Here is a 16,250-nt window from a genome sequence, read left to right as displayed (position 1 = left end):
CATCAACTAGCACTTTCGTTACATTGGTACATGTAACCAAATAGCTTTCTGCTCCTTTTAAAGCCTTTCAAGAGATTTAAATTTATTCATATGTGAAATACTTCAGAACATGCATGTCAAAAGAATGGAGACATTTCTTCCCTTATAGGTTCAATGTTAATACTTCTCCCATTTGTGCCTGGATCCTAATAGAGGTTTTTTTAAAAAATAACTCTGACTTACAAGGAGGACTGGAGGAATGGGAAGAAGAGATTATATAGATGTCAGGACTACAAATTGTATGGGACTCATGTCTCCCGAAAAGATCTACCTTGTAATATTTCAGCAAAAATGGCATAGCGTTGGCCCAAATCCAAATGATCATGAGTTTACTCAAGCTGGAACTTTGAAGTGTGTACTTTGAACAGTTTTACAAGACCTAGGATGGCAAAAAATCTCACTTGTTTTTAGATGCAGCATGAGAATTGATAAAAAGGAACATTAAAAAGGCTGTGGTAGCTTGCAATAGCAGAGGTCAGCAACCTGAAAGCTTCCTTTCCTCATGTCTTCAACATGCTTTCAGTACCACAGCTGTATGGGAAACACTTGAAAAAACAGATCCCTTTTTTGTTTGCTTCATAAAAGTACTGCAACTGCTAAAGTTAACTTGTTTATCCGCCCCTGAGTAAAATGATGTCCCATTTCCACATGGAAAAAGAAACGAAACTTTTTAGAGGAATTCTGCATTAGAACTGGTCTTTAGCTCAGTTTTGCACCTGTGACATCATGTACGATTTTGATTCTCTAGACTTAGCAAGCTCTTAAAGGAACTAGGCAACGTGACTAAGCTGATTTTACTGAGCCCTCGCACAACTCAAGAGTGCAGGAATGAATGGGCAGAAGTGGGAGAAGAGCACAGCTAGTTTCATTGCAGCCGATCTGACCTGGTGCAGAACATTCTTCCTCCTTCCAGCCCAACTCCAAATCTGTTCTCTCCCTTGTGCCACTGCTGGTACTTAATTTACTCCACCTCCATGTTGGTTTTGCCAGCTTTTGCACTTGCCAAATGCCTTCATAGACCACTTTAATTCACTACCATGGCAAAAAAAAAGAACGCAGAAAGAAAAAAAAAATGCATACACATTTTCTTCTTTGTGTGTAAAAGCTGATCAGGAAAGATTCTGTCAAACACCATAGCCAGTATAAACAAGGAGTGATGGGAGCTGAGAAACTGGGAACAAGGCCTTCCTATTTTGGCAGCTGCCTGCTGGTTTGTTGTATTAGCAGCCTTGGAACTGCAGCCAGAGAAAATGGAACAACTTTCTTGCTTAAGCTGCTACCTAAATTGGCTCACTGTGAGGTCAGACAAGTGTCAGTACCAGCACGGGGCAGGACAGGGAGTACACATGGGGGGAAGATGGAATAGAAGCACAGAACCAAAATAGCCTATGCTGATGTTGAATCACTCATTTCGTTTCATTCCTTAAGGCTAAACAATAAATAACTCTCAAATGCTGGGATTTATGGAAAAATTACAAAAATTAATAGGACACCAATGCAGGAAGAGTTACTTAGGCTATCCTTATCTAGGAGAAAAAAATATAGAAAAAGCAAATTCTAGCCTAAAGACATCGATAAGATGAAGATCAGAGTCAGAAATTAAAAGAAAAATTACCATCAGCTCAGAAAGAAATCGCTTGGACTGACAAGTTATTAGCAAGTCACAGGGAAACATTGAGAAACAGGAGAAAAATCAAAGCATCATCCATAATGCTACTTCTGAAGCCTCATGAGAAGCACGGGCACTCACTGTCAGAAACTATGGACCTTCTTATACACGAAACAGAAGCTGCACCTAGGGTAAAATCACCAACGCAGGAACATCGCTGCCTTTCCACTGCTGTCTACTGGATGGAATCCCCCTTCGTCAGAGGTGTTCAAGCTCACCAGCTCTCCCAGAAAAGCACCACTCACAGGTCCCTACAAGGCAGAACACTACTTCTGCTCCACCTGTGCATCCAGTTCTGCTTCTCCTGTGACTTACAAAGGGACTATGGACTGTCAGAACTCATCTTGGTCAGCGCTGGCTCAGCGCAGGAAGCGGCAGGGACAACCTGGCGGCACGTCCTGGGGAACAGGAGCTCCTGACTGCGGCAGCCCACCAAGGCGGCTGCCACATCTCCTCACACCGGTAGAAAGCTGCCATGAAACAAACTCTACTTGAATACAGGCAATATTCCCATAGACTAATTTTTTTAAAGACTCAAAGTGAAGCTCTGGGATTTGCAGCAGCTGGGTTTACAGCCCAGAAAGCTTTGTTTTCCTCTCAGAAAGCCTGTTTTAGCATTTCCTGCTTTAACGGAGCCTTGGGGACTCACTGCTCCAATGGAATCAGTCCAGAAGGCCATCAGAAAACCATTTCATGGCTCCGCTGCAACCCAGACAGTCCCCTTCTCTACTGTTCCATTTTAAAGAGCTGGGACATTACATATATTTCCACTGGCACCCAGGAGCTTACAGCACATATTCACTGATGCTAAAAGGGTTTCATTATTAAGACAAAAAAGCTCAGGTAAATTGAACAATAAAAATACACGGACAAGACAATAATTACAGTGCCGAGAATAGCGAAGGAAGCATGTTTCATCCTGTTTTTGTCTGCCACCTGCACCACAACCATTATAATAACTTGCTGTCGTAGGAAATTCACTTACAGTGCACGAGCCTTGCTGACAAATAACACCTGGAAGGCTTTTTTTGCCTACAGTACTTGTCAGGTACGCAGTGACCTTCTACGTTAACTGCAGCAGCTAAGGTGGAATTACTATGCACAGGCAAGGCCCCGACAAAGTATAAGTATCTTCTAATTTTTGGCAGATATCTAAAGGACAACAGCAAGGACAGAAGTGTTGAGATAGCAGGGAGACAATAGGTAAAATGTCAGAATAGAGAGAAAGATGCAGCCCCACTGGTTACTTGTTAAAACTAAACACCTACTTGGAAAAAGCTTTGAATTAGAAGGAAAATTGAGCAGCAGGAGTGAAAAAAAAAAAAAGGAGATATTCCTACTTGGGAGCTTATGTTCAAGAAAGAAACAAATAAAAAGAAAAACTAAAGGCAGGAATTGCAAGAGAAAAGGAGTATCCCTTTTGCATTTGGACACTTTAACACTACCAAAATAATTATCAGTTTTTAAAGCCCTCAGGAGAGCGTGCGCAGGGCTTGCTCTAGAATAAAAATGGAAAACTGCCAGCAAAACTCAGCATTTCAGGCTCTTTATCACCACCAGCACATACCTGCTATAATAATAACTTCCCACTTAAATAGCATTTTTTACTATCAAATCATTTGACAAGCTTTAAACTAGTGGGGTTTTTTTCCCTTTCTGACACCTTAAGAGGCAAGAGTGTCCAGAATGTCCCTGAAAGTCTAGAATTGCAATATAAAGCATTTATATACCATGTCTGTGAGTCACACCTTGAAAAAGCAACAAAGATCCCTGCAGCTCCTCTCAGTGAAGGACAACGAGTTGCAATACTCACGGGACAAAGCAATCCCTTGCTCCTTTGTTCCAAGCCTCAGTCTCTTCTTACCTGCCCAATTCATCTTCTGCCCTGTTAAATGGTGCAGCTCCTTTCTCCTTAGCCACAGAATAAAGGTCTCACACTTTGTAAAGTTCCTCCTACAATCTCAGCTCCAAAATGTTCTAGATATGAAGAGCACATCTGCATTGCTGCAGCCTGTACAACGTCTTAACAGATGGGATAAATAATAGCATTTATATTGCTATAACTGGATTTGGGGGGCAATACAGTGACTGGTTTTCCTTTTCTTGGCGTTAATCACTCAATTTTTCAGTCAACTGTATTCTCTGACCTCTGTTTGCCAATCTCTGTTTCAGCTCTCACCAGCAGCACATCACTAACATAGCAGTCTAGCATCTTTTAAAAGAGTAAAAACTTAAATCATAGTGTTGCTGATAAGGTAGAATATTGCTGGGAGAACAGGTTACAGAGGAGACTAAAACCCCAAAATTAAAAGAGTAAAGACAGAATGCTGGGAATATGGTGACTTAAAAGCAGGTGAAAGGTCTTAAAATGCAAATAGAAAGTGAGGAGAAGGCAGAAAAGACAGGAGAAGTTTTTAAATGATGATTTAATGTTGTTTCTGTGTTAAGGAAAAAAAATTGACTTCTCCAGTCCTTTGAATGGGGAAAGGCAAATAATTATTTTTAACAGAGCTTCTGTTTCTCATTCCATTTCTCTTCTCTTCACAAATGAAGGGGAAAAAAAAAAAGCTTCCAATTTAAAAACACCATGGCACATAACTAATTTTAAGCTAGACGTCAGTCCTAATGGAAGCCTTTCTTATTTAAAATGTTTTATTTATTTGTGCAACCATACAGGCAAAATGTTACATGTCAAAAGCTATGGGCTATTTCTCCCATTTTTACTCTAGAAAGCGGCAAGGAATTTGAGCAGGGCTGATATAATTTTTTTTTTTTTTTCCCATGTCAGGAAAAGGCAGAACAGCAAGTTGAAACCCAAAATTAACTGGGGATGTTTTTAAAATGTATCTAAAATTGAATTATTAGTTTCCTGTGGACTAGTTATTATAATTAGTGCAATTAATTAGCACATCTTTATACTAGTACATTTCCATACTTACTTCAGTGAATATACTAAAAAGAATCCATTAACTGAGGTTGCTCATCGCAGGAGTGTTCACCAGTCAGGAAAAAGAGACTCAAGAATGAAATTACACCTCACAGATTCTGTTCAACCTTTTTGTGAATATCTTGGAATAAAATGTCGCTAACTGGCAAGGAGAAATCTTGTTGACTTATATTGTGAAAATTAAAAAAAAAAAAATTCCACCTCAAACAAATCTAATTAATGTGAAAGAAAAAATGCAGGCAAACATTGGTTGAACAATTTCATTTTCGTGTTCTATAGCTTAACATTAACACCACCGAGAGTTGTGTAAAAGAGGACTATCTTTTACCCTTCTATTTAAAACAAACAAAGCAGGAAGGACAGCAAATACCTACCTTTTCTTCTTGATAGATGATGACAAAATGTTGTCCTGAATTGCCTTACATTTTGAAGCCTGTTCAAACTGGTAAATTCCATTTTTATTAACAGTTGTTCTGTTAAAAAGGGGGGAAGGGAGGCAGAAAAAGCAACAAACTTTAAAAGAAAGAACACATTCTGACAATGCTGTCACATTTACTTTGCTATGATAATAAGATTAATAACCATTGATTTAGCTGAGAACATTACCAAGGAAATCTTATTGACTTCTATTGTGAATTTCTTGTATAAAATGGGAGTTTGCTGCTAGTGACTGTAAAACATTTGATTCTTTAAAGTAACCCTATTTCATACTCTGAATTATATTTTCTGCTTTACACTGTAATCAGAAAATGTAATTAAAAAAAAAAGAATTTAAATGAGAAGCCCCTTGAACATTATGTTTTGAAGATATTTAAAATATTCACCAGTAAAATATTTAGCAGATGTGATTTCCTAAAGTTGTTGAAGTGCAATATTCAGAGCCCATATAATATGTACCAGAAACACCACAGGTGAAGTGGATCTTTTTGCTTGGACCTTAACTTATTAACTCCAGCTTAATACTTCCTCCCTTGTTTATCCTTTATTTACACAGTGAGAATAAATATTTGTAAAAGGAACCAAAGCAAGTGCCAGGCAGTGATCTTTAATTCCTGTTGTCTTATTTTCACCAAATTCCTGTGTGGTCCTCTTGCTCTGGCAGTCCTAGTAGAAGATTGAGCTCTAAATTAGTAAATGACCAAGATACCAAGGTCTTATTCCACTCACCTCAGTTCACCCTGTATCTAGGTTCAATCTCATACAATCACCACCTTCCGTCACCATCCTTCTGCAGTGCGTATTGCCATTTATCATGAAGTTATTTTCCTCCAGCATTTTTATTTTTCTTGCTCCTCACCACCTTCTCCTTTCCCCCCACCTCGTTCCTTTTTGGTTCTTTCCACTGATTCACTACTTACAGAACATTCAGACGCTGCAACCTATTTATCCAAACCAGGACTAGAAATACAGAAGACACAGATGCTGTGTCATTCACTCCTGGGTGCGAGCTGCAGCAGTAAACATAACCCATGCTGTTCTTAGAAACACTGAACAACTGAGCCATCTCTGTACAAAGGCACTCATACACAAAGAGAAAGGGTCTTCCTGCTTTCTACACAATGCACTCTGCTTCGAAACCATCATTCCTTTTACTAACAAGGACCAAAACTCCATGACTTTCACCTGTTAAAACATGGAGACCACTTATCAACAAGATCTCTGACAAGCTCATTTTGAAGCTCCTACTTGGGAAAGATGCCTTTTCAAGTCACAGAATCATAGAGTGGCTGAGGTTGGAAGTCACCTCTGGAGATCATCTTGTTCAGTCCTCTGCTCAAGCAAGGTCACCTAGAGATGGCTGCCCAGGACCGAGTCCAGATGGCTTTTGAATATCTCCAAGAATGGAGACTCCACAACCTCCCCGGGCAACCTGTGCCAGTGCTCAGTCACCCTCACAGTGAAAAAGTGTTTCCTGGTGTTCAGAGGGAACCTCCTGTGTTTCACCTGGTGCCCACTGCCTCTGGTCCTGCCACTGGGCACCACTGAGAAGAACCTGGCTCCAGCCCCTTTGCACTCTCCCTTCAGGTATGGATAAGGTCCCCCTTGAGCCTTCTCAAACAACTAAAATCATAAATAATTCAAATGAGAAGAAAGAATAAATGCTTGCTTATTTTGCTACTGGCACGTTCATAGCTACAACAGGGGAAGAAAAGGAACAAAGCACCTTTCCTTCTCTTTTCATTGCCCATGAATCAGTCACTCCCTAGGAGCAATTCACCCAGGACGTAGCCTGCCGAGGAGAGCGAGCTCTCTCCTTTTCTTTCCATCATCAGGAGCTTCTTCCCAGTACACACTCAGTGCCCCTAAGGAAGTACGCAGTCTGTGTGCTCCTTGTTGAGGGCAATGGTAAGACAACACAACGTAAACCTCTGCCCTTTCAGTTCTGCAGTGACTTCAATAGATGGCAACAGCAGGCGGTACCTACTGAGAGCTCCTTGGTTGATTTTGCGTACAGCTCCTTACCTAATTCTTTTTCAAGGAGAGACATAAAAATGTCAGGGCAGAAGGCTCTCAGAGCACACAGTTCAGAGGATCGAGCACATAACTTCACAAATCTTACACAGCAAGTGCCAGCAAGTATCCTGCCTACACCATTTACGCACACAGGTTTACTGCAGCTTGGTCTGAACGGTTCTGTCTACACCGAAGAACCAGGAGGGCCCTTTCAAAAAAGAACCCAGCAGCAGTTACCAGACAAATTTAGTTAGCACTAAATCATGTTTCCTCTCTCTTGCTTCTTTAACTCAGTAAGCTCAAATGATTCTTCTGCAGCTTAAAGTAAGAGTAGGGATAACAGGCAACGCTTAGCTGTATAAACAGCACCTTAAATAAAAGAACTATTGATATCATAAGCCAAGTGCATGTTATTGCTGTAAATAAGTCCTTCATTACAACTGAAAATCAGGATGCTGGATGCTGGTTTGAGAAGCAGCCCCAGCCCTTCTGAGCCACAGCTGGCCAGAGGAGATCTTCTTTACCACATGGAGCCTCCCAGTAAGACCAAGTCAGAGCAGGCGTTCGGGTGTGATCAGCTCGCTGCAAGGTGCGTTTGCAGGCATCGTTGGAGAACCAACATTCTGTCACAAGTAGGTTTCAACTCCGTGCATTACAATCATTACAACAAGGTCCTTACAGCTTCCTATTAATCTACGTCCTGAGATCAGTGGAGGCAGCGAATAAATATTCTGTCAACCAAATACAAGCTTTACTCAACAGACTTTTAGTCTTTTTTTAATTCATAGCACTAAGATCAACTGAAGCAAGATGCCTCATTTTTAATACATAATTGCTTTTTATGCATATATTTTCAAAATTTTCAAAAAAGGAAGCAGTCAGATAAAAAATAATTAGCAAAATAAATCCATGTTCTGTTTTCTCATTAAATCCTGACAATCACTTTCACAGCCATCAAGGGGAGAAAAAAGGAATGAGCCTTTCTTTCTCTTTCCATGACATACGTAAAGATTGGTGAAAATGGCACAACCGTGGGGAAAACCGGACATGAATTTTAATCCGAATTCTTTATCCATATAATGCAGGCACAAGATAGATCACCAAATGCTTCTTCTGTGGCTTTTTCCACATATAATCTAGTCAGTGCTCTTTATGTGGTGCAAAAAGATACAAAAATAAAATAATTTATTTGCAAGACATGCAAAACAATGACTTATTCTAGTAAAAGTTATGTTTCTGAATTTCTGTTTCACCATCAGAGTGGCCTCTGCTTCACATGAGTGAAAGATTTTGCTTAATACAAAAAGGGGTGTGCAAGGGGCAGTCCAGACTTCTACTGCATTATTCATTGCAGAGCTGTGCAGACATCACACTCAGATTAGATTTCTGACCACTTAGGACCATTACACTAGGCAACATTTATCACTAAATGAATTTACCTGACCTAGTGTATGACAATCTTTGCTCAACACTCAGAATTGCACTAAAACTTCTGCAATGAAATCAGGTAACATGCCTAACAATGCAGCTACCAGGCCACGTTCAACTATTTTTGCAAACTCTGACGCTAGGTGAGAACTTGAAGTGGCAACCAACTTATATTCTGTCAGCTTATACTCATGAAACTGATGAAACAGGGAAATTTCTGCTGCATTTCCCTTAGCATTTAGATGTTCTCAAAGCCAACCTCACTGGCCAAAACCTGAAAGACAGGGTTTTTTTCTAATCATATACAAACAGCTTGAAGACCACATACTTCCTCTGGTAACTCTAGGAACTCGGAAAGTACACTATCTGTACTTTAACAGATCCACAGTCGATTAAGACCATGTGCCATATTTATCAGCACGCTTTTATTCTACATCTTGCTGTCAGGAAGACAGGATTCTTTAAGACAAAGATTGCACCCACCTTCAGAATAAGAAACAGAGAAACTATATGGAAAGTCCACAGCCCCTTTTCCCCTTCTGTTGCCCTTGTAGCAGTCAGTCCTGAGACTACAGGGAACCTTAGCGCAGGGAATCAGCAGATAGAGAGGTACCTCAGGTAACATGGAGTTCTGAAGGAGCAGTGGTACAGGGAGGGAAAGAAAAGGGAAGCCCTTTACAAACCAAACTCAATCGCAGTCAGTCATCAGAGTAAGACAACGGACAAACATAAGATGGATTAAAAAGGACGAATGGTAGGCAAAAAAAAACAGATGTAAAAAGGAAATATTACACTATACATAAAGACATGCCTAGGATCGAAAGGCAAATTTGCCAGAATTTCCACAAAGTTAGCTGGAAACAACTGAAAGAATGTGGGGTGAGATTTTCAAGAGCTCAGAACTAGACTGTCTGCAGTACTGAAAGCAACAAGAAATTCACTCCTAATTTCAGCAGAGGTTAGGTTCACACTAAGCCTAAGGAAGAATCCCACTCATCATGCCCAGCAGAACTAGTTGTTGCACTTCTTCTAGGGCTTCCTGCTCTTGTCTGCTTGAAGCAGCAAAGGACCTCTGAACCCTGTTCCAGCTGAGCATCTCCAGCTAAAAAGGATAACTTCTACATGCAAAACTGCACATTCATATCCTTCTTCCAAACTGGCACTGAGCAACGTTATCCAGACTGTGAATACCTTCTGTTTTAATCTCTCCCTTGAAGAGACTAATTTATATTTGAATCTCATAGCCTATTAGTTGAATACCATTAAAAACTCATAATCCATACTTCCCTGGGAAGAGTCCTCTCAAGCGCTATCTTTGACACTATTTCAAATGAATCAGATGATAAGAATACAGTGACTTTTTAAGGTTCACAAAACCTTGATTAGTAAGGCAATGAATAATTGAAATGCTTGGTGAAATGGACTATAAAAATGACTTTATCAAACCATAGCAGTAAGAATTTGTCTTGTAACATTAATCACACTTACTGTGAAAGAGACCAATCCTACCATGCTTGTTCAAGTTCCCATGGAGGTTTTGCTTATCTAAGGAATGCTAAACCAGGTCTTTAAAACAAGCTGCATTTTTAAGTTATTTGGAAGACCTTCCAGTGCATTCACCAGAGCTACACATAACATCAGATACTTTTTATTTATAAAATCCATAAACTGCATGACACATAACATGACAAGCAACATTCAGAGTCTCACAGTGGGTAAAGGATAAGACACGTACACTAAAATGATGTTACAATAGTATGTGACAGACAGAATGACAGAGCAGTTTCACTTGGACCAAGTAAACAGAAAGAGGCCGGAAAACCTTTCGCCACTGTCAGAACATAAATGTGTCCTGGCAACAGCTTTCAGCTGAACACCTATTAATTTAGATAGAACTAATCATGAGGCATGTGTTAGAAACGTGCTCCTAAAATATGTCTGCATGCACCGCTTGGGAATGAAGGAAAAAAATACTAACAGAGAAGTAAAATTTGTGAAGTGGCCACCACTGCTGACTAATCTAAAGTGTAGCAAATTATTTGTGCAACATAGTAAGCTACTGTTCATAATTGTGGTAATAGCTTGTCTCTTCTTCCCCTTCTGCCTGCCAGAACGCAATATTTTGACAGGAAACAGAACGTACAGGTCTCTATAGCACAGTTAATTAAGTATAGTTGTTTATTCCCTAGGCCTGCATAAAGATTTGCTGCTGAGAGAGGAATTGGAGAAACCAACACTATGGAACACTGTTTTAATACTGACTTGTTTACTCATCGCTCCTCTATCACTTCCTCCCACTGTTCAATTACCACAGCAGTCTCTACACTGTGCTTGCCTTGGCCCTGCAAAGTCCAAGGGAAATAGTAAGTGAACGCCTTACAAATGGTGACACAAACAGAGTAATAGTGGTGGTCAGTTCTTCAGGGTACTGCTGCCTTGTTATTACTTGTATATCAAGTATATATAAAGAGTGCTTGAGAAAACTATTTTCACTTCCCTTGTAGGAGCTAGCATTATTTATCTGCTATATCTTCCTGGGCAGTACAAAAAGAGCCAGAATCTATGCCCAAGTTTAAAATAGCACACCCTGGGCCTCATCGCAAAGAAAAGACTACCTAGCTCCTCTTGTCACCTTCCCCTGACAAGCTCCAGCAGTATTGAGCCCTCTATTTTGCTATTAATGCTGTGACTACACAAACAAATATGTTGCCACAAACACAGGTGGAGAGGGAGGGAGGGAGTACCAAGTGTCTAAAGGTGGGACAAGTGCAGGACTGCTTCTTTTAGTTGTACTGTTGGCTTAAGCGAGTTTAAGCTGTACTTGCAGTTACAGCTTAAAAACTGAGAGGACCCTATGAGACACAGACGTGAGGACCTACCAGAGAACCACAGCATTGTGGTGTAAATTATACTGGTTCCTTGAATAAATTTGGGGACTACTAGAGAAATCTTACTAACAATGACCTTTTTTTTTTTTTTTTAGTAAGAAACCCTACTAACAGGCACAGTAGGCTGTGAAATAAAGCCAAGACAAAAACTGGAAGTCACATTGTAGAGGCAGTCACATTGTTCAAGTTATCTAACACTTAATAAGAAAAAGTGGTAAGAAATGTCCCGTAAGAGACAAATCACATCTCCAAGGTTATTTACTAAGACATAGATCTTCAGAGAACTTTAGGTGCCTAGTCACTATCTAATTAAACATTGCTGTGCATAATAGCTTCCTAAATATCTATGACAGTCTGAACCAATACCGTGCTTTTCATCCTTTCATCCTTCAGTTTCATCCTTTTAAAAGAATTACTCAAAGTAAAAGAACAGATTAACTTTCAATATTGTGAGGCAACAGAATAATAGGGCCTTAGAGATTCTTTAAGAGATGCTTGGTTACAAATATGTCTCCTACAGCAAAGGAAATAATGATAAGAAGAAAGATTAGCTTGTGGTTCTGAAGATTGTCTAGATTACTTAGAGTTCAGGAAGGATAGTGCCCAGTTTTTTTTTCTTTTTCCTTTCCTGGAACCTCCCACAAAAGTTGGTGAGAAAATCTTAGCTTTCCAGAAAAATGCATCAAACTGATAAGAGATCAGAGTCTAACCTAACATCTGTGCGCATGGTCTTACTCTTACGCAAGAAAGGACATTGCTGTCAGCAGCCCAGCAATGCTGTTCAAACCATCAGGGTACTTTAGGAGAACCACGCTTCAGGACATCTGCACCAATAGACTGTTCCTAGTTTTGTGCATCAACATGCTAACGTAGCCTCTTCCAATTCAAAAAATCACTGTACAACCTATTTCAACGAGGGACTCTTCTGTCCTTTTGCTACACTCATGGATACTGCAGCAAAACCCCACTGCAAACTGGAATCTAATTCCTAGTGACCTGACCATCCGTCTCCATCACTAGGGATTGGTCTGCATCTCCTGAATGAGTCCAGATGCTCTCTGGATCAAATCTCTCCAGCGTGGCCCTCAGCCAGGCCCAGTCCAGCTGCTGCCTGGATCAAACCCCTCCGGCATGGCTCCCTGCCCAGTCCAGCTGCTCTCTGGATTAAATAACAGCTCCTGGTCAGGCCAGCAGCTCTCCCTCCTTCCTCATATGCCAAACATGCACCACAAACTCCTGTCAGGCCAGCTTACTGAGTGTAGTCACTCAGGTGAGAAAGAACATCCTCTCTTGGATCCAGCCAGCAAGCCATCCCTCAACGACACTACGGATATAGGAAATAGAGTGAAATGAAACTTTTTTTGATTAATAATTTACTTGTCACACTTTTGCAGTCACTTAGTCACGAAGACATACGATTTCAGGTTGATCAAAACTAGCTCCAAACTGGTGCCAAAATGCTCCAAGCAGATTAAGGAAAAACATGTATTTAAAATCTCATGCTCACTTGCCTTATTACAGAGATCAAAAACTGACCCATACATGCCACGGATTTTTAGCCCTCTTCAGTATGTGTTGCTTCCACTTTCTTTGCTCCAGTTGTGAGAGCACTAACAGCAGATGGGAAGCAGCTAGACTGTTCTCTGAAGTGCTCTCTGCCAGCATTTCTAGTCAATTTGACTCCATGGTTTAGCACACAGAGCTGAGTGGAAGCAGGCTGCAGCTCAGAAGCTAGCAGGAAAAAGAAGAGTATGAGAAGACGGGGCAGGGGGGAACCACAGGCATAACACAAAACAGAGTGGAGAGGAGAACGGAGTGACAGCTACAAAACCCAGAGAAGAACAGAGTACATACTGCAAAACCAATAAATTGTATGGAGTGGAAAAGAAGGGAAAAAAAGGCAGAAAGGGAAAAAATGAACACAGGAAAGAGAGGCAGGCTAGAAGCACATAACAGCAGTTTAGAATTCTGCAAATACTCCTGTTCCTTTTGTTTCACTCTGATTTTGAAAGATGTTATAAACTTACAGGTTGTGAAAGTTCTGAATTTAGAGACAGGGAGCACAAGGGTCTCTCATCAGAAACGTGCCGGAAACCCACTCTTAGGGTACACTGCAACGGTTACTATGACTAACGTCACTTGCATTCACTTAGGGAAAGTATATGTTGTTTCAATCTCAAATTCAGCTAGACTGGGTGAAACGGTGGCCTCAGTAACATTAACTGCGTTGTCACCATTGACTTCAACATAACTCGGACATCACCATTCCCATTAAAGACCCAGTTCCCAAGTTCTTCCTAATTTTTATCATGAGTTTTTGAGCATACTGTATATTAACATACAATAATCATTGCAACTGCAATGTCAATGAGGCCATAAAAAAAAAAAAAAGAAAATAGCAAAAATATTTGCAAACCACTTCTTACATAGTAAATCTCACGTGTGGATTACACCACCCTCTTCTGCACTATTAGTTTTCCTACAATGTGTGAAGACTCAAGAGCACGAAAACACTGTCATTAACATTGAAGCCTGCACGTAGGGCGTGACTTGTTTCACAGCTAATTTTACCAACTATTTTCATACGAAACTTCACAGTATAAAATAACGGGCTGTAAAGCAAAGATCTACACTGATCTAAAAGATCAGGACATGGGATCACGTGAAAGGGCTCCCACGAAGTAAGATGCCACACAACATGAAAAAGGCTTCACATGTCTCACCTTCATCCTACAGATTTTAAAGGAGAAATCTGTATTTTTAAGTAAATACACATTACAAAAATGGTAACGGTATTACTCAGCTCCAGCTCCACCTTCCTGGAAAGAAGAATAAAAGATACCTGGAACATGTCATTCAGCAAGCACTTTTTGCACCGCATGTTAACTAAACTGCTATATTTCAACATTTCATTGGGCTCAAAACCCGCAGCTGAGTGACAGCCGTCATTAAGAGGGTCTACGAGCAAATAATTTATTACAGTTAAAGTGAATTTTCATTTTCTCAGTTTAATAAGTCTCAAACTGACGTGCTCTCTGATGAAGCTGCCAGAACAAAAGGAAGAATAAACGGCAGCAAAGGCAAATTTTGCCTCTGCTTCGGTAGAGCCTTCCCCACGGACCCAGGGTACCAGTCCCTGACGGCGGGCAGCCCGTACCTGTTCTCGGTCCGCGGAGGGGACGTGAGGGGGGACCTGAGGGCTCGCACCACTTTCGGCGTGACAGCAGCTACTCCCGCGTCCTCCTCCCAGCCCCTGGCAAGCGAGACGGGAAAACAAAAGTTGTCAAAACCAGCGATTAAGCATCGCCAGGCGCGAGCGGCGCCGCTCGCCTCCCCACGAACCGGTCACACGCCGCGAACACCCGAGCCCAGCCCGGACCGCGCCGGGGGGGCACCGCGCCGGGCGGGCTCCGATGCGCCCCTCTCCTGGAGGAGGGGCCCTGACTGCGTCCCGCTCCTTCTCCCCCGGCCGGCTCCGGGCTCTCCCGCCCCGCGGCCCCACCGCAGCGGGCGAGGCTCCCCTCCATGGCCGCCCTACCTGGCGCGGAGGGGCTGCTGGCCGCCCAGGCGCAGGAGGCAGCCACCGAGCAGCAGGCTGCCCAGCGCCGCGGCCAAGGCGATGACAGCCCGCATGATGCGCTCGGCAGCGGCACCCGCCGCAGCTACGGCCGCCCCATAGTATTTAAGGGAGGCTGCGGGGAGGGGGAGGCGGCCATGGCAGCCACAGGGTCTCTCCGCTCCGCCCCTCGCCCGCTCCGGCGGCCGCAGCCCTGCGTCGCCGCCATCAGCCCCCCTCCTCCCGCCGCGGCCGCTGCTCGGGGCCCTGCCCGCCGGGGCCGGTCGCCGGCGGGGCCGTGCTGAGGGACCGGGCTGGGCTTCTCGCCAAACTTTCCCCTCAGGGGAGCGGCGCGGCCGTGGCGGGGAGCAGACGGAGGCGGCGTGCGGGGGTCAGCGGGCAAGGAGCCGCCGGGGGAGGCCCGGGCAGCCTGCCCTGCCCCGTGGCCGGTGCTCCTGGGTCGCTGCTGCCTTGGTAGCTCTTGATCTTCTTTATAAATAACCTTCAGTGCGTTGTTTTGTGGTTTGTGTTTTTTTTTTTTTAAATAAAATTTATTTGCAGTGGTTTTGGTAGAGAAATGTTTCTGTAGTAAGTTTGTGCCTTTTTGCCTATTTGTGTGCTTAGTGTTGTTTTCACAAGGCCAGCTGCTGCTGTGAGAAACCCAGTAGGGTGACAAGGTGCCATTAATTAGGCCCCCTTCATCAAGGGAGTGGGTAGGGGAGATGTTATACCATCCAGCAGCCTTTCAGTCGTGAGCCAGCTGACACCTTGTTTTTGCAGATTCTTCCCTTGCCTTCCCATTTTCTGTATCTGCAAGCATTCCCTTAAGCCTCAGAGCTGCTCCTATGTTCTCAAACAATGGCTGGAAAGCCTCAAAAGAAGAGCTCTGCTGCAGATATATAAATGAAGTAACAAGGGACTTGGTATTTTGACTGGTAAGTGGTTGGATTCGATAACAAGAAGCAGCATGCCTTCAGTCTGTCTGAGGAACAGTGCAGCGCTAGCTGTGATGGGGTATGCCAGGAAATATTTGATTTTTTTTTTTTTTTAGGGCATTTGTCAGCTCACTGGTGAGCAGTACAGGGGAGCTGGACTCAGTTGTAGGCTGGTGTCACCGAGGGGTAGCAGGTATCAGACTGGTTCAGTGCACGGTCCCCTTGTGAGCACAGCTCGCTCATCCTCTTGGCTTTGAAGTACTTAGTCATAACAGAGAAACAAAGCCACTCCTAAGACTTTTGAAGTCTGGAAGAAGTTGGCTGTTTTGAGGTT

The 16,250-nt window shown here is 42.5% G+C and overlaps 1 protein-coding gene across 1 annotated transcript in view; it reads right to left on the bottom strand.

The window, feature by feature from the left end:
• ST8SIA6 (ST8 alpha-N-acetyl-neuraminide alpha-2,8-sialyltransferase 6) overlaps nucleotides 1–15,076 on the bottom strand; it is a 42,034-nt gene extending 26,958 nt beyond the window's left edge. Inside the window, exons 1-3 of the mRNA XM_086741543.1 lie at nucleotides 14,964–15,076; nucleotides 14,583–14,678; nucleotides 5,030–5,128 (exon numbers count right to left, since the gene is read on the bottom strand). Coding sequence (XP_086597669.1) covers nucleotides 5,030–5,128; nucleotides 14,583–14,678; nucleotides 14,964–15,058 — 290 coding nt within the window. The 5' untranslated portion in view covers nucleotides 15,059–15,076. The remainder of the gene's footprint in view (nucleotides 1–5,029; nucleotides 5,129–14,582; nucleotides 14,679–14,963) is intronic.
• Nucleotides 15,077–16,250: the final 1,174 nt, after the last annotated feature.

This window comes from Chlamydotis macqueenii, chromosome 2, assembly GCF_036417535.1.
Source record: "Chlamydotis macqueenii isolate bChlMac1 chromosome 2, bChlMac1.mat, whole genome shotgun sequence".
Taxonomy (NCBI): domain Eukaryota; kingdom Metazoa; phylum Chordata; class Aves; order Otidiformes; family Otididae; genus Chlamydotis; species Chlamydotis macqueenii.
Note: the sequence above shows the minus strand (reverse complement) of the source record. Positions and strands in the feature narration are given on the sequence as shown.